The sequence below is a fragment of the Microcaecilia unicolor genome, chromosome 6, assembly GCF_901765095.1.
Source record: "Microcaecilia unicolor chromosome 6, aMicUni1.1, whole genome shotgun sequence".
Lineage (NCBI taxonomy): Eukaryota > Metazoa > Chordata > Amphibia > Gymnophiona > Siphonopidae > Microcaecilia > Microcaecilia unicolor.
This window is the reverse complement of record NC_044036.1, coordinates 176,425,991-176,445,257: the sequence shown is the minus strand read 5'-3', so window position 1 is coordinate 176,445,257 and position 19,267 is coordinate 176,425,991. Positions and strand designations below refer to the sequence as shown.

The following is a 19,267-nucleotide window of genomic DNA, read 5'->3' as shown; positions in this document are numbered from 1 at the left end:
CATTATAATTTGTAAATCACAGTATTTTATTGATCTTTTCAGATATTCTTCATCAATTCTACTGTCACCGGATATTGCCATATATATAAAGCATACATTTTATTATTATTTCCCCCAAGCACTCTTAAAGTGGTCTTGCATCGGTTGGGATCTCAGCATGGGTTCTGCTCATGACAATGTTGGGGTTTAGAGGCTTCAATTAAAGCAAACCCCAAATGAATACAGAGGCTGTATAGAAATGGGGTTTCTTTCTATATATTAATGGTAAATGTCAGATACACAACAGTGAACACTAACAGAGCTGGATTTTAGACCAGACTAAAAGATATAAAAAGTATCCAAGTAATTTTATTGGGTAAGAAGAGAGATCTAAGGCATTCTACTATCACCATACGACAAATCTCCTACATTTAAAACCATAGGGTATTCTGATGGTCTCCTTTCTAGAAGGCAGAAGGCTTATAGTTGCCTTTTTGGAGAAACTGAGGGTATATACACCATCCCATGCAATATTCAAGCTGTCGAGGCCAGCCTGAATGTTGAGATGGAGGAATGCTGCCTGATTAGAGTTGGAGACATTACCAATTTGAATGGTCTCCACAGAGACAAATCCTAAAGTTCAGGATATCAAATCCATCTCAGTCAAATGGGAGCTATTGGTCTCTTTCAATTACATTGAAAGAGCTATAGACATGATAAGTAGTAATAGTAGTATTTCAGTTGTTAGCATTAAAAACTGTGCATTACAAATGTAATTTTTGATTAGAGTATGGTCATTTTTAATATGCAGGCTTCAAGGCTGGTTAATGATAAAGTGATCATTGACTGGGACATCCTGTCATTTAATGGAATTATTCATGCCATAGAAGGACCTTTGACTGCACCCGTAGAACCTGTAAGTTGTTTTTCCTTTGATTTGCATATTTTTGGTCTGTGGCTTACAACACTGAAGGTTAATGCTTTCATACTGTTTCCATTTATTTATTTTTTAATTATTTATTTATAACTTTGAAAACACATTCACAAGTATACACTTGTTGAAAGAAACACAAATCGAAACAACATAAGAGGAAAATAGTGAACTAAATCATTTTCAAGAAATATCTACCTTTCTCCTTAGACCACAATAAAGGGAGTCCAGGGGGAGGAGTGCGAATAAATGGAAAATACTAAGAAAAATCTATTGCAAATATTAAGACTTAATGTGCGTACTTGGACCCCCCCTTTATCCGTAACACAAGTAGTCCCAATGAAGATCTTCTTTAAATCTATGAAGGTCTTTAGCTGTTGTGGCATAAAGAATACATACTTTACTCCAGCAAAACGGACTAAACATTTACAAGGATATACTAACAGAAAAGTAGCCTCAACATTCCTAGTATCCTGCCTCAAGGATAAAAATCACCTTCCTTCTTTCTTGAGTGTTTTTATTTATATCTGATACATCCAGATACACTGACCACAGGAAGAAGCCTCATAGAGCTTCTGGGGATAATACCCTTATGAAGTTGCAGCCTCCTTTATTGGCTGAAACCATTCATCATTGTTTGATAAATGTCTTTCAAAAGCAATATCTTGGCTAAATGCAAATAAACTGTTACTTAGCTTCATACGCTCTACTGCTCTTTAGTTGGAGTGCCAAGTCACAGAGCCTTCATCCAGCACCAAAAACCAACAATGGCCACTGTTTTTTTCCAACTGCTTCAGGGTCAATGTCTGTTTTAAGAGTAAACACCCTCATAGATGTATGAGAACGTGCCTTGGTTTCTCACAGCTTTTCAGCAAAGCAAGCCGTGCTTTCAGCAGTTTGGAAAGGAAAAATAAATTTTGTGTGAGAGAATCCACAAACCCCATATCAATACCCCCTCCCTTTTTCCTACAGTTGCATGAGATTATGCACTCTGTTAGAACGTAAGAGTAACTATACTGGGTCAGACCAATGGTCCATCTAGCCCAGTATCCTGTTTTCCAAACAGTGGCCAAGCCAGGTCACAAGTACTTGGCAGAAACCCAAATCATGGCAACATTCTATACTACAAATCCCTGGGCAAGCAGTTGCTTCCCCATGTCTGTCTCAAAAGCAGACTATGGACTTTTTCTCCAGGAATTTGTCAAAACCTTTTTTAAACCCAGATACGCTAACCACTGTTACCACACACTCCGGCAAAGAGTTCCAGAGCTTAACTGTTTGTTGAGTGAAAAAATATTTTCTCCTATTTGTTTTGAAAGTATTTCCATGAGTGTCCCCTAGTCTTTGTACTTTGGAATGAGTAAAAAATTGATTTACTTCTACTTGTTCTACACCACTCAGGATTTTGTAGACCTCAATCATATCTTCTCTCATCTGTCTCTTTTGCGCTATATCTCTTTTGAGATACGGGACCAGAACTGAAAGCAATGCTCAAGGTGTGGACGCACAATGGAGTGATACAAAGGCATTATAGTATTTTCAGTCTTATTCACCATCCCTTTCCTAATAATTCCTAGCATCCTGTTTGCTTTTTTGGCCAAGTCGCACACTGAGCAGAAGCGTATTATCTACAACGACACCTAGATTTGTTTCTTGAGTGCTACCCCCAAGGTGGACCCTAGCATCAGGTAACTTTGATTTGAATTATTCTTTCCAATGTGCATCACCTTGCATTTGTCCACATTAAATTTCATCTGCCATTTGGATGCCCAGTCTTCCAATTTCCTAAGGTCTTCCTGCAATATTTCACAGTCAGCCACCAGGCCTCATTTCTATTGCTTTTTGCTGAATGTACATCTTAGTTCAATCAGTGGCACCCTATGATCGTAATCCATAACTAGCTCCTTTAGACTGCAAAAATGTATTTTCTCACTGTTTTCACTATTGAGTGTTATGCCTTTTACCTTTAGACGGGTCTCACCACTGGATAGCCTGTACTTGTATGTTTTAGGACCAGCTGAGACAAACTCTGTGAGATGCTGACCTTTAGGGATCTCGCTCGTTAATTCACCTAGTCACCCAAAGAACGATCCACTCACCCTCCTTACTTACAAAAATCACAGAGTCTGTATCATAATAAAAGGAGTGCTCTTGTAAAGCATCAAGAACCCTGTACAGCTCTAGCCGGGCATGCACCATTGTAAAAGAGGCTATGAAGATGTTAGTGTTACACGGTGGTGCACAAAGTTCCTTTGTTCACTTCCAGGTGACACATGCCACATCATTGTCTATAAGATCACAAGACAACACGGTATATTCAAGAGAAAACAGGTACATATACAGCTCATTGGGGTGTCTCATGATGCTTGTGTTAGGTAGATTTCTTCTTTGACCAAACTTCCCCCACAAAGAGTTTAAGAATAGTTTTGCAATTTGTTGTTTTGCAGGGTTCACGGTTATCTGATCAGCGTGTAAAAGCACACCTTCTTTACGATAGAAATCATCTATGTACCGATTTTGTTGTTCAGCATCAGTACACCACTGAGGAAACCCCGATGATTCCTGCTTTTGTTGTAGATGCATGTTTATGTATTCTGCAAAGAGTTGTGTACATGTCTGTTCAAAATGCCAGACCTCGTAGATTTCCCCCACCCTGTGTCCTTTAGAGATAGCCATTTCCAATTCTATAGCACACCATGTCCCCACCAGGGCTCTCTCGCCATCACGTTGGGTGTATTTCTCCCACTGACTCGTTACAGCGCAGGTGCAACACAACGGGAGCTTGAGTTTACTGTGCACCCTAAAAGGCAGTACAGGGAAAAAGAGTCCACGTGGTGGGAACACCTTAAGTTTCATAAGCCTGAAATAATCGGCGAGGGGGCTGAAATTGTCATAGATGATTTGGGGGTGACTGATCGGATATTCCTTAGTTTTATTGACAAAAGGGTACAGGCTGGTAAAATCATAATAGTATGTTTTCTCACCCTGTTTAACGATACTACAGACACACGACGTTCGTTCTGCTTCCAAAAAAGGGCATCTCATGGAACTAAAGGTTTGGGTAATGCAGCTCTGCTCAGAAAGGCTGCAAATTCCCTATCCATTTTAAACAAACTGTCCCACTCATTTTCCAAATACTGACGACCTTAAACCCTTTCTCTTTTAGGTAATCTGCCTTGCATTGTGTTTTGTAATTGAGAAACCTAAAGGTGGTGTCCCATCAACGGGTTCTGTTTTTTAGAATCATAGCAAGTCGTAGGCATACCCGTCAAGAAAGTAATCACCCACCTGCATTTTTCCTCCCTTTAGAGCGTGCCCGATTTGTATATGTTCTTTGTCCTCAGTGTACATCAGCCAGTGAATACTGGCAGTTCAATATCTTTTGGTCTGTTGATAATAATCATTATCTGCCAGCAGAGCTATGTTTTTTGGTTTTAAACATATGAACCTGAACATGGCCATACACATGGAAGCGAGTGTGATGTATTGGAATGGGCCTATACAATTCCTTAGGGTCACTGCCTCGCCCCTGTTATTTCGTCTACGTCTACCTCTGCAACCCTCTCTGTCATTTTCATAATTTCCTCTCTGTACAGGACACAGGCTTTTTGTAAAATATAGACATCCTGCTTACAATAGAAGGCCAGTTCTTTTGCTGTGAGAAACCAGGGCACGATCTCATACACCTGTGGGGGTGTTTACTCTTAAAACAGCTTGGCTTTTGTCTATATGTACGTTTTAAAGCAAAAAGGATGAGGAAGAGGGGTCGATTCTTTTGTTTTTAAGCCTAAAATGGCTGTCATTCATCAATCAGTCTGTGAGAAAAAAGTGAAGATGTGCATGCACAAATAAATTTCACCGATGCTGTAGGGGGTGGTGTCGGGGGTTTTTTATGTCAATTCCTGTCTTGTGACCCTATCCAAGATGGTAGCTAGTAGTAGAAACAGGAAGTGACACATTGTATATAGTAGTGGCCACCATCTTGGAAAAGGGGCATGGCTGTCGCTTCCCATGACATCATCAAAAGGAGCAGGGTTTGGGGCAAAAAGGGCATGGGGTTCAGGGCTATGCAAATAAGGTGGGGCAAGGAGTATGGTTATGCAAAAGGGGAAGGGCTTCGGTGGGGTCAGGACATCATATCCAGTGGTCATCGAAGGGGGCGGGGAGTATGGTAGTGGGTTTAGGTCATGTGAGGGGGTGTGGAGGGGGCGTGGCTTGGGCATGTCCTAGCATTTGAAAACCCAGAAGTCACCTGTCAAAATCAATTCATTTTGACAAATACAGGTGAGATACTCATTTATTTTATTTCTCCCCTTTAACTTTACCACAGCCCTCCACCTCCACCCCCCCCCCCCCCCACATACATTTGTTGTAAAAGATGAAGTAGACGGGGAGGAAGAGGAAGGAATAAGAAACTACACCAAGAGAGTGTAATGTTTCAGGTATCGTTGTGCAGTGATATTGTGTAGAACTATAAGAAGTGTATGAACCGTGTGGCAGGACCTCTGCACAGTGCTCTGGTCATTGTCAGCAAAGCATCAGCAGGATTTAGGAGAAAAAAATAGTCACTTTCTAAATTAAATGAAGGACACTTTAGCAAACCATTAGGGGTTCATATTGTGACAGTAGTTGAAAAGTCATTATTATTCAAAGAACAGCCCATATAGGGGAAAGAATTCATTTTCGGATGTTGGCCTCTGGTGAACCTCTTGACTTTTGCACACCCCACTTAATATGGACTGAAAGCTACATCATAACACTGACATTACAGAGAATCTACTGCTGTGCAGAGGCAGAAAAACTTACCTTTTAGAGCCCTCCTCCCCACTTCAACTTCAGCCATCACAGCACCCCTATTGCTGTGTAAAGTTTTGCCTTTACCAAGCAGTTCAGTGCATCATATTATGTTGTAGGCAATGGCACACAGTGTTATGACATGGATCATTCAGGGGTTAATTTTTAAATAGCCTGTAGTGCTACAAACATTGATTCCCAGGCATCAAAGATGATAGCAACACCACTGCTTGGAGAAGACAGCGGAGCCAGGATATGATAATATTTATGTTTGTTACATTTGTACCCCGCGCTTTCCCACTCATGGCAGGCTCAATGCGGCTTACATGGGGCAATGGAGGGTTAAGTGACTTGCCCAGAGTCACAAGGAGCTGCCTGTGCCGGGAATCAAACTCAGTTCCTCAGGACCAAAGTCCACCACCCTAACCACTAGGCCACTCCTCCACTATGAGGAGTGGAACAGTTATTTACTGTTTCAAATAGTACTAGGACTAGAGTACAATCCACGAAGCCAGTAGGTATGACATTTAAAACAGATGAGAGCAAAACAATAGACTGTGTTGCTGGAAGATGTGGTAAAAGTGTTTAGCACAGCAGGGTGTAAAAGGGGTTTAACCAAGTTCCTACAAGAAAAATCTATGCCACTTAGACCTAGGAAAGCTACCATTTATGTCTGGGTACAAACGATAAGGAATGGATCTCCTATTCCTTGGGATCTTGCTAAGTACCCCTGATCTGCATTGGCCGCTGGCTAATAAAGGTTGATGACATTCTCCATTTTAATTTTCCATCCCTTTCCTTTTTCTGCTAATCAGTAAACAGCTGTCTAACCATTAAAAATGTTTAAAGTTGGCCTGGCCAAAAAAATTGCTGGACACATCCTAACTCTATTGAAATGTATTGCATAATACTGAATGCAATCGACTATGAACAATTTTCATTCTGAGTAGCCTCCTTAAGAGGCTGGATGTGGTGTCAGTGCCACATTAGCGTTTATACAATAAAGCAGAGCATAGAACATATTGGGGGAAATTCTATAAAAGGTTTTTCAAAGAAAAAAAGGACTTTTATAAAACTTAGCCCAGGATTTATGAGAATAAAGTATGCATGGTGACAAGGTATGTACTTTTATACAATCCATATGTAGGCATGTTCATGAGTAGAGTTCAAGCAAAGTTGCAATTTACATACATACTTTACAAAATGCATATGTACTTTAGATGCAACATTCATGCCTGCTCCTGACAGGTGTAAATATTTGCAGCTTCAATTTAGGAAAAATTTGACCAGTTTACTTCTAGTATTTTAAAAAGACATATAGATGCCTATGTATCTTTATAAAGTAGGTTAAAAATAGGTGCCTACATAGCCCTCATACATAGGAGACCTATTATAAAAGTACCTTTATTAAAGCTGGTTCATGTTTTGCAGGTGATGAATATGGTGAAGCATCCTCAAACGGTGACGGGAGCTGTGACAGCAGTTGTAGCTATTGCATTCTTACTACTTGCTGCCATTGTCATGTCCTGTTATTACTTCAAACTAAGAAACAGAGATTTCCAGTTCAGATACTTTCAGGTACGGTTTCTGAGATCCCTATCTGGCTAGTTATGTCAATCTGATCGTTCTTTGCTAGCTGGCAGAACAGTGCGCACTGATTTGGCTGCATGGCCAAACTGTGCACACAACTTAATTGATTAACAAGCCAATCAGCGCTAATGCACTAATTGGCTTTAATTAGAATTTATGCACAAGACTTTCTAGGCATATTCTATAACACAGTGTGCATAAATTCTAATGCACACAGTTGAAAAGGGGGTATGGTCATGGGCGGTTCAAAAAACTATGCGACTTAATTATAGAATACATCGAATCTGTGCCTAACTTAGGCGCAGGTATTTAAGCCTGGTTTTAGGTGGCATGAGTGCGCCTAAATGCACACCTGGCTTTAGGAGGCATGAGTGTGCCTAAATGCACACCTGGTTTTCAGGTGGCATGAGCGCGCCTAAATGCACTACCCCTACCGACCCAACTTAAATGCCTGAACTCTGCTACACAACAAAACTCAAGTACGTAATGGACATTACTCAACTCTTCTGTTGTACGACTCCCTAATGTGACAGTGCTACATGAACTCTATCCTATCACAACATTACCTTGTATTTGTTCACCGGAGACTTCAAAGCCTCTCCAGTACTATGTAAGCCACAATGAGCCTGCAAATAGGTGGGAAAATGTGGAATACAAATATAACAAATAAAATAAATAAATAAATAAATTTTAGGCACAAGTACAGCATGTGAGTTATTCTATAAACTACACCTAATTTTAGGAGTAGTTTATAGAATCACACTAACTGCATGGTTTTATGGTGCCAATTTTTAAGATGCCATATAAAAAATTACCCCTATGTGTATACACACATATATGCAGAGGGGTTGGAAAGCATTCCATGCATTATGCTCAGCATGCTTTTTCCACTTGTCAAGGCTGGGGGACTTGTTCCTCAAAAATCCAACATCTAAATTATTTTTGTTTTTTTTTTCTTTATTTTTCTTAAAGGACGAGAAAGCATGCATTTCACTAAGGGAACATTAAGTACACATCCTTTTGGGCAAGCATTGCCTAGTTTACATACATATTCTACCTCTTTTGTTTGATCACCCTCTTCCCTATGACCAGTGAGACCAACTGTGTACCTCCATCACCAACCACACTTTCTGGTAGCTGTTTCTTGTTCATAAACTTCACAACAAATATGGTTGTTTTTCTATTTCCTATCTAACCCAACCCAACTTTTTAAACTTGGTGTGTCAAAATGGAGGGTGGATCTAAAATGATTTTGAGCAAGAATTAATGTATATCATGACGGAACAGAAATTAGGCCAAGAGCTCAGTGCTAACCCCAATTCTATAAACTTGCATGCCCAACTTGACGCTTTGCATAGAAAGTTGTGCGCCCAAGTTTTTATTTATTTATTTCAGAACATTTATACCCCGCCTTATACCACTTAAAGCAGCCACAAAGTGGCTTACAATGAACTGTAAAATCAAGTACAATGACAATAAAGAGGGCAGAAGAATCAGAGGGAGAGGAGATGGGGAAAATGCACTGGAAGGCTGTGGTCTGGTCAGAGGGGGTAAGGGTACAATGAAAACAGAAAATAGATTAGATAAAAAGAAATAAAAAGGAAGGGTGAGAGAGTCCAAAATGGGCCGAGAATATGATGGTAGGAAGGACTTCAGATGAGAATTGGAGGTCGAGGTGTAGGCCGAACCTCCCTTTGCTGCCTGCGGAGAACACAGTGGATTGAACAGTGAGTGAGATGATGATGAGATGTGAGCGAAGTTATAGAATAAAGTCGGTTATAGGCATAACATAATTGATTAATTAGATGTTAACTGGGTTTAATAACCAATAATTGGTTGTTATTGGGGCTAATTTGCTCTAATTTGCAGTTATGCATATACTACTACTACTTATCATTTATATAGCGCTACTAGACATATGCAGCGCTGTACACTTGAACATGAAGAGACAGTCCCTGCTCGACAGAGCTTACAATCTAATTAGGACAGACAAACAGGACAAACAAGAGATAAGGGAATATTAAACTGAGGATGATAAAATAAGGGTTCTGAACAAGTGAACAAGGGTAGGAGTTAAAAGCAGCATCAAAAAGGTGGGCTTTTAGCTTAGATTTGAAGACGGTCAGAGATGGAGCTTGCCGTACCGGCTCAGGAAGTCTATTCCAGGCATATGGTGCAGCAAGATAAAAGGAACGGAGTCTGGAGTGGAGGAGAAGGGTGCAGATAAGAGAGATTTACCCAGTGAACGGAGTTCCTGGGGAGGAATGTAGGGAGAGTGGAGAGGTACTGAGGAGCTGCAGAGTGAATGCACTTATAGGTCAATAAGAGGAGTTTGAACTGTATGCAGAAACTGTCCTTAATATTCTATAACCTGCTCGGTACCTCTATTAATGATACTTTTAAGTTACTTACTCTTTATTTGAATGCTGTTAATCGGTGGTTGCGGGATAATCATCTTCAAATGAATATGGCAAAAAACACAGATCTTAATTCTGTCTGGTTCTTTGTGCGATAGTATTCTTCCTGACTTTTGTCATTGGCAATGTGTCTATCCCAGTGTTAACTCTATTAGAAATCAAAGTGTTGTGTTAGATTCTAAGCTAACAATAAGTATACATGTTCAGAAAGTAATTAAGCAAGTATTTTACAGGCTAAGGTTGACTAGGCGTCTGCAAAATCTTCTTACCTTCTTGAACTTCCATTTAATTATTCAGAGTATTGTTATTCCATGCTTTGATTACTGTAATGGTCTACTTCCGGGCTTGCTTAGGAATAATTTAAAAGCCTTGCAGGTTGCTCAAAACACTGCCCCCAGAGGCCTTCATGGTTATTGGAGTGGAGGCGTAGCCTAGTGGTTAGTGCAGTGGACTTTGATCCTAGGCAACTGGGTTTGATTCCCACTGCAGCCCTCATTGCCCAGGTACAAATAAGTACTTGTATATACTAAGTAAACTGCTTTCAATTTATTTATTTGTTACATTTGTACCCCACATTTTCCCACCTATTTGCAGGCTCAATGTGGCTTACATAGTACCGTAAAGGCATAAGCCAAGTCCGGTTGAGAACAAATACAAGGTTATGTTGTAGTCGAATAAGGTAGGTGCGTTTCAGGCACCATGAAGGTTAAAAGGAGGGAAGATTGTAAATTGTCCAGTACGGTCATTGGTTGTGTTGTGTTGCTGGGTGTGGGGATTTTACGTTGGATCGGCGGGGTAAGTCTTTTTGAAGAGGTTGGTTTTTAATGATTTCCTGAAGTTTAGGTGGTCATGGATTGTTTTCACAGCTTTTGGAAGTGCGTTCCATAGTTGTGCACTTAGGTATGAGAAGCTAGAAGCATGGGTTGTTTAAGTCCTTTGCAATTTGGGTAGTGGAGGTTTTAGGGTCTCAGGACACAGATGCTTACCTCTGTGCTCCCATACTGAGACTAAAGGTTTCTAGCAGATTCAATCAGAGCCCAAAGCATAAACACTGAGGGGCTTCTGACCAACAGCAGTACAGATTACTCCTCAGTTTAGGCAGGTAGAAGAAACTATCACTTCTGTAACTTTACAAACAAAGGACAGACACCATCTGTTGGCCATATAAAGGAAATGCACATCATTAAAAAACAGCTATACAACTTACAAGCAGGAAAACTCCCTGTTTCACCATACCTCCCCCCCCCCCCCCCTAAGAGAGACCCCAGACTGTGGCCTCATCAGACCGCTGGTCGGGTCTCAACAGTCCAGTGTCAGAGCAGTCCTGGCTCCTTCTTCCTGGAGAGTCCATCCGCATTGCCAAATTCACTGCTCTTCTGGTGCTGTACGGTGAAGTTATAATCACAAGGACAGGCTCCACCGGAGTATTTTCCCATTCTCTCCTGACTCTTTTAAGCCAGACCAATGGATTGTGATCTGTGATTACAGTAATGTCTTGCTCATACAGATATGGTTGTAGTTTATGAAGGACCCACATTAAGGCCATTCTTTCTCGATAGTGGCATAGGCTACCTCTCTGTCAATCCGCTTGTGATTCAGGTAAACAATGGGGTGCTTCTCCCCTCTGCTATTCACATGACTGAGTACAGTCCCAATGCCATATGTCGAGGCATTAGTCTATACCACAAATCTTTGATAGTAATCAGGTGCAACTAGTACCAGAGTGGTACACAATGCAGTCTCTAATTTTTGGAAGGCTGCTTCACACTGTGGCAACCAGGCAATTATTTGGGGCAGTCTATTTTTAGTTAGGTCAGGTGCTTGGCTATAGTTAGGCACAAACTTCCTGTAATATCCTCCTGTCCCAAGGAAGGCCAATACCTGCTTTTTGGTTTGGGGAGTGGGATAATTCTGTATCGCTTCCACTTTAGCTGGTTCAGGCTTTAACTGTCCACTCTGTGCCCTACATATTGGACTTCTGCCATCCCCATCTGATATTAGCTGGGCTTTGATAGTCAGGCGGGCCTCCATGATTTGGTCTAGCACCCTACTTAAATGAATCAGGTGGTCATCCCAAGTCTAGGAGACCCCTAAAGTCCCATGCCTCTAGGTCTCATCCCCAGCCCCATTAGCTGTCCCTTCCCTACCCCCCCCCCCCCCCCCAAAATCCTCTTGGGGATCCTGACTCACTCAGAAAATTTTGGATGTGGAGAACAAGAGTAATCTTTACTTCCTCTTACCCTGGTGGTTGCTTCAATCAAAATGGCCACACGTGTGTGTGTGGGGGGGGGGGGGGGGGGGGTCAGGCTCCCAAATAAAGGGGTACACAAATGGCCTATTTATTAAATTAATATTTTTCTAAATATTTCACAAATTACTGCTGCAGGGAATGTGTGGAGTTTTCAGCTATTGCAAAATTTAGATTCTGGATGGACCATAAACTCAATTGCAAACCATAGCTAAATCTTGCAAATATGGGCACTAAATATTTTTACAGGTTAGTAAATGATGCTCAAAGTGAAATGTAGAGCTAGATGCAATAAACATTATGGGGACTATTTCCAAAAAATGCTTAGCACATTAGAGCCAGCCAGTACTGTAAAAATCCCACACTAACAGCTTAATGTGGGTAGGGGCAGGCCATGGATGTGATGAGGTACAGCCAAGGAATGGCTGTCATGATTGCTGCTAGTATGACTGCACTTAAAACCAGCTCAAGAGGTAGTGGATCCATAGGCATATAAAGGGCATCTCCCTCCCCCTCCATTTCACTCCCACCAATCAAGACCCCCCCCCCCCCCCACCAGGCATCCCTCAATGACAATCCTCCCAATATCAAGTTTTACCCTCACAAAGGCCCCCGCCACTATAAAGACCCCTCCTGTGTACTAACTCTCCTAGATACCCCCAAACACTCCCTCTGGCACTCACCAGGGCATTCCCTAGTAGTCTAAAGAAGTGGTTCCCCTCTGCTCCTACCCCATCTGGGTCAGGGTATCAAAAATTACTATTCTGACCCCTCACAGTAGTATTGCAAACCAACTGCTAGGGGGCAGGACATGCATTTTGAAACCTAGACCACAGTAGTAGAGCAGGACCACTCCCACTCTATGCCTCTAGAGTACCAGGGATCCTCCAGGTGGGGGGGGGGGGGGGGGTGGAGGGAATGTGTAATTGTCTGTGTGGATGGAAAGGGGTGTTTTACTTGGCGTTTGTCAACTATATTGCTAAAATGTAACTAGAATGGATCTTCTCTTCCACTGCATTTCCAGTCTGAAAGCTTCCCGTGTTCAATCTTTCCCCTCCCCCTGCACACTTCCCATTCCCACTTTGGTGGGTTGGGGGAGGGGCAGAAATGTGCTCCTCCCTTTGGCAAGATTTAGCTTAGTCCTGCATGATGACGATGATGACGACAACTCTAGGGAATGAGAGACTTGAAGCCACACCGGTGGCCACCATTTTTGTATCCCACCCACCTTTCCTCATAGTTCAGGTTTATATCCCAGTGCATTTCCTGAAAACTTTCATGCTTTGCCCATCAGTCTCACTCTTTGGGAGGGGTCTCGTAGTGGTAAATCAGGTGATCATATGTGATCTTTGATACTGGAGGAGGACATGAAACCAGGCAGACTAGATGGTTCTTCTGGCCCTTTGCAACATCATGGTCCATTCCTCCATGTGTTCCCATATTTCAAACTCATGCCATCCTTTTGAAAAGAAGTTAGGGCCTGGTTAGTTTCAGAGACCTTTTAAGAGTAAATACAGTCAGTGTAAATCCTGCTCATTCCTAGGCTAATACTATGCTGTTTTACTGATTGCTATAATTTACTTTGGGTTTTGAACGATGTGTGTCATTAAATTTGACTAAATCATTCATTCAGACTCTCTTGGTGCCTCCACAGGCTCAGATGGATGAGGGGGAGGTATTTGCCAGAGAAGATGTAAATCCGCCATTAGTGTCCATACCAAATCCAGTTTATGGACCCAACAACTCATTCTCAGAAACATTTGATGTAAGTTCAATATATACCAGACAGTCTTTACAACAATACAGTAATACTTGCAGTAGGAGAGAATAAAGAGGTCTGCTAGGTCTTTGTTCCATAGCACATATAGAGAGCAATAAACAAACGCTGTAGTTTGCTTGCAGATCTACTCTGCAAGGATGTTTTCAGATAGAAACTCTCCAAACAGCCGGCCAATGTTACCTCACGTGAGCTCTGAACCTTCAATAATTGGCTCTAAGCAATTATTGAGGTTAATTGGCAACTGTTAGAATTTGTGCACACACCTGGCTGCATGCTATTCTATAATGCAAGTCATCTAACTTCTGTAGTGTGTACCTGAAAAGGGGCATGGCCAAGGGAGGGGGAGGGGCAATTCTAAAATGTTACACACATACTTATAAAAGACCCTGCCCAATTTGGATGCCAGCATTTACACCAGGTTTCAGCAGGCATAAGTCTGGCATCCAAAGACTGGGCACAGGAATTGGAGCTTAGTGCAATTCTATAAAGGCTGTATGCAAACCATATTGACTTTCCCTTTCACGGGCAATCTACCCTCAGTACATTTCTTGTTAGTAAGCTCTGACAATAGGTGTTAAGTTTCTCTGCACATAATACAATTTTCAGGTGTGTCTGTATTACAGGAGATCTTCGACAATGACAATTTTTCAGACACTCAGAGGATTCTTGAGGATGATTAAGATGCTCTATGACAACCAAAGCAGGTGCTAACCAGACCTGACACTACAGAGCTAAACGGGAACCAAGAATGATAGAGATGAAGAGCAACCTAAGCGTGGATATCATTTAACAGCTGACCACTCTTTTATACCATCATTTTGCAAAGGATAATATTCAAACCTATTCTAAGTTGGACTTGATGGATCTTTGGTTTTCTTTCAACCTAACCAACTATATGACACATCCCAAAGGGCATTATGTAAACCTGTCTGAGGATGTCACTGCACAGCTCCTGCCTCCCATGATGATCTCTGAACTGGCACCATACAGCTAGGTTTGAAGGTGTCGCAGTAGCTACTTGCTTTGTCAAACCCAATTCACTGGCTACTGTGTTAATAAAGCTGGCAAACTATTTCAAGTTAAGTATTCACCTTCTTCAATTGAAACCTTTGTCTTCAAGATATATTACAGACAAACATACTTCCATAATACCATAGAAGTGAAGGCAGTCAAAGGCAAAATAAATTTCAGTTTAGCTTTCATTCAATTTACACTAATTGTTTTTACGTTTCATGGATTAAAAGGCATAAGTTTTTTTTTTTAATGGTTACTTCTGCTGAATGTTTCCTCAGTGTGGCATAGGCCCAAGTAGTAGTGTCATGAAATAATCAAATAAAACAAGCACACAAGGGTCACTATTCAAAACGCCAATAAGAAGCTGATGCAGAAAGCTACTGCAGGCATAAGCATGTGGTTAGCAAGCATTCTGCTTGTATGCTCCTAGTCGTATCATACAGAAAGGGGTTCACAGCGGCAGTTACTCACACGGTATACATGGGTGCACATGGTAATGAGGCCATTAGGAAATCCTCCAATGCACAAAACTGGGGATTTCAATGCGCCCATAGTGAGAGAAAATTATTGCTAGGTCTGGGGCAGCATGGAAGGGTTGGTTGTCAGAATTTAATGTCTGTTTCTAGCTCCATCCCTGGCTGCCTTCAAATCCCGGCTTAAGGCCTACCTGTTTGATGCTGCCTTTGACTCCTAACTTGTCACTTACTCGTAACCTTTATCTTGTTCTCCTCTCTTCAATAGTCCCTTTCCCTATGTGTCCTTCTGTCTGTCTTACCCTTATTGGTCCTGTCTGTCCTGATTTAGATTGTAAGCTCTTTTGAGCAGGGATTGTCTTTTCTTCCTGTTCATTTGTGAAGCGCTGTGTACAACTGGTAGCGCTATAGAAATGATTTATAGTAGTAATAGTACTTTTTAATTATTCTGCAACCAGAGCAGGTTCTGGCAACCTTTGCGTGGGATGTAAAGCACAACTCACAAAAAAACTCCAGACCGCCCAAAATACAGCAGCCAGACTGATATATGGCAAAACACGATTTGAAAGTGCCAAACCCCTACGAGAAAAGCTGCATTGGCTCCCAATCAAAGAACAGACCATCTTCAAAATCTGCACCCTGGTACACAAAATTATCTACAGCATAGTAGCTGGATACATGACAGACCTAGTAGACTTACCAACCAGAAACAGAATCAGATCATCACGAACATACCTAAACCTACACTATCCAAATTGTAAAGGACTAAGATACAAAATAAAACTTACGCATCCAGCTTCTCCTACATAAGCGCACAACTATGGAACGGACTCCCAAATGCTGTGAGAACAATCCATGACCACTTAAACTTCAGGAAATCACTCAAAACTCACCTCTTCAAAAAGGCCTATCCCATCGATCCAACATAGATCCCTGCACCAAGCAACACAGCATAACTAATGATCGTACTGGACAACCTATAATCTTCACTCCTTTGACCCCACCTCATCTGACCACAATATAACTTTGTATCTGCTAAGAACCGTACTGGCAAATGCCTCTACGGCACTATGTAAGCCACATTGAGCCTGCAAGTAGGTGGGAAAATGTGGGATACAAATGCAACATAAGTACATAAGTACATAAGTAGTGCCATACTGGGAAAGACCAAAGGTCCATCTAGCCCAGCATCCTGTCACCGACAGTGGCCAATCCAGGTCAAGGGCACCTGGCACGCTCCCCAAACGTAAAAACATTCCAGACAAGTTATACCTAAAAATGCGGAATTTTTCCAAGTCCATTTAATAGCGGTCTATGGACTTGTCCTTTAGGAATCTATCTAACCCCTTTTTAAACTCCGTCAAGCTAACCGCCCGTACCACGTTCTCCGGCAATGAATTCCAGAGTCTAATTACACGTTGGGTGAAGAAAAATTTTCTCCGATTCGTTTTAAATTTACCACACTGTAGCTTCAACTCATGCCCTCTAGTCCTAGTATTTTTGGATAGCGTGAACAGTCGCTTCACATCCACCCGATCCATTCCACTCATTATTTTATACACTTCTATCATATCTCCCCTCAGCCGTCTCTTCTCCAAGCTGAAAAGCCCTAGCCTTCTCAGCCTCTCTTCATAGGAAAGTCGTCCCATCCCCACTATCATTTTCGTCGCCCTTCGCTGTACCTTTTCCAATTCTACTATATCTTTTTTGAGATACGGAGACCAGTACTGAACACAATACTCCAGGTGCGGTCGCACCATGGAGCGATACAACGGCATTATAACATCCGCACACCTGGACTCCATACCCTTCCTAATAACACCCAACATTCTATTCGCTTTCCTAGCCGCAGCAGCACACTGAGCAGAAGGTTTCAGCGTATCATCGACGACGACACCCAGATCCCTTTCTTGATCCGTAACTCCTAACGCGGAACCTTGCAAGACGTAGCTATAATTCGGGTTCCTCTTACCCACATGCATCACTTTGCACTTGTCAACATTGAACTTCATCTGCCACTTGCACGCCCATTCTCCCAGTCTCGCAAGGTCCTCCTGTAATCGTTCACATTCCTCCTGCGACTTGACGACCCTGAATAATTTTGTGTCATCGGCGAATTTAATTACCTCACTAGTTATTCCCATCTCTAGGTCATTTATAAATACATTAAAAAGCAACGGACCCAGCACAACAAATAAATAAATTCTGGTTTCTACCATTTTCTTCAGCCATGCAAACAGTGAAAGCACTCTTACAAAAGAACCTTTGTGAATATGTTTCCCTCCCCCCCCCCCCCCCAAAAAAAAAAAAAAAAAAAAAAGAAATTGTGTGCTTGAAATTTCCATCTCATTAGCTTACAGCACCACTGTGGTCTCTTTTACTGGTAATTTTGCAGTACAAGCTACATGGCTCAGCCATCGGCATGTGGATCTTCTGTATTGGCCTCTAAGTGGGAAGCATAACTGGACAGCCCTGTGCAGTTAACTTTGTCTGAATAGTCAACCTTCAACCATCTGGGCTGCAGCTAGCACACAGAATCAATTTAATGCACATTAACACATGTCATAATTATCATGTGTTAATATTTATTACCTTGAATAGATGAACAAAAAAATCCTGAAAAAGAAATCAAATATTGTTCATGCAACTCTGTACTGTAGTCTTCTGACACAGATTAAGCTCTACAGAAGCCTATAACCCCTAATTGTCTTGGGTGGCCAAAATTCCACTAAAATTCCAAGCACTTTCCATTTTCTCTGCAGCTAACTGCTGGGTTTTAAAAAGATAAGCCAAGAAGTAATATGCTAAAGAAAGTCAGTGATAAAATAAATATTATAATGCACTCTCTCTCTCTTTTTATGCATAAAAGCTTAAACTGTAGATAACTGTGCTGTGAAGAGCTTGCAAACTTGATCACCTTCCTTTTTCTTTACCCCATGTCTGCTCATTTACTCACACATTTACTGAATTCTGCAAGATCTTTCAACATGAAGATGTCTTTCAGGTTTGATGCCACAGTTGCAGATGATTGAACCAGTGACATATCCCCAATTCTTTGGAGTGCTTCATTTAAAGGCAGTAGACAGGATAGGTGACAGATGTGGATATTAAGGGACCTCAAAGCAACAACGCTAGAAAAGGCCCCAAGAGTGGGGCAGCCAACATCTGAAGATCAGGGAACAGCTCCAGGCGGAGCTGCTCGGGTGCGATTTACACTGCAGCGAGCTCCTAAACATTTTTGACTGGTATCCAAGCATTTTATATACAGCCCTTCGTTCACATTCATAGGTGTAAAGCTAGCTCTGCTTTAGTCAGATCAGCCCTGTATAAACTCAGATATTTTATGTTTTCTTTGTTCAGAGAATTATTTCTATAGTATTCAATGACATCACAGAGAACCTTTGATACTTATAGTCATACTACAACATCCCCATACGGACTCATTAGGTCTTAAATAAACAAACAATCATATTTAAGAATAAACAAAATATATTATCTTTCAAATGGGATTAAAGTGGCCATCATGGAAGGTACAGTACTGGAACTGGCAGTGTGTTCTCTCCTTTATATTTTTACATATTTAGTCTATATCTTTAGTACAAACCATAGGCGCCAACTCCGTGGGTGCTGTGGGTGCTTGAGCACCCCCAATATTTCGCCTGCCGGAACCGGAAGTTCCCTTCGCCAGCAAGGTGCCCACCCTCGCCTTCCTGCATGCTGCCCAGAATTTTAAAAGTCGTCTTACCTCGGGGTCTCGGCGGCAGCAGTGAAAGGCAAGCAGGCTCGGTGCTTCAGCCTTCCCTTCTCTCTCTCTCAGCTCTGGTCCCGCCATCATTTCCTGTTTCCGCAAGGGCAGGACCAGAGCTGAGAGAGAGAGAAGGGAAAGCTGAAGCACCGAGCCTGCAAGCCCTTCACTGCCTGCTGCCGCCGAGACCCCAAGGTAAGATGACTTTTAAAATTCGTAACTCAGAGGGAGGGAGGGGGGGCTGGAACTCGAAGGGAGGGAGGGAGGGGGACCTGGAACTCGAAGGGAGGGAATGC

The 19,267-nt window shown here is 41.9% G+C and overlaps 1 protein-coding gene across 2 annotated transcripts in view; it reads left to right on the top strand.

Annotated features, from left to right (window-relative positions):
• STAB1 (stabilin 1) overlaps positions 1 to 14,999 on the top strand; it is a 299,279-nt gene extending 284,280 nt beyond the window's left edge. For both annotated transcript variants that reach the window (XM_030205497.1, XM_030205496.1), the window contains exons 66-69: positions 791 to 895; positions 7,136 to 7,282; positions 13,614 to 13,724; positions 14,363 to 14,999. In XM_030205497.1, the coding sequence (XP_030061357.1) occupies positions 791 to 895; positions 7,136 to 7,282; positions 13,614 to 13,724; positions 14,363 to 14,419 (420 nt within the window). In that variant the 3' untranslated portion in view covers positions 14,420 to 14,999. The remainder of the gene's footprint in view (positions 1 to 790; positions 896 to 7,135; positions 7,283 to 13,613; positions 13,725 to 14,362) is intronic.
• The last annotated feature ends 4,268 nt before the right edge of the window (positions 15,000 to 19,267 follow it).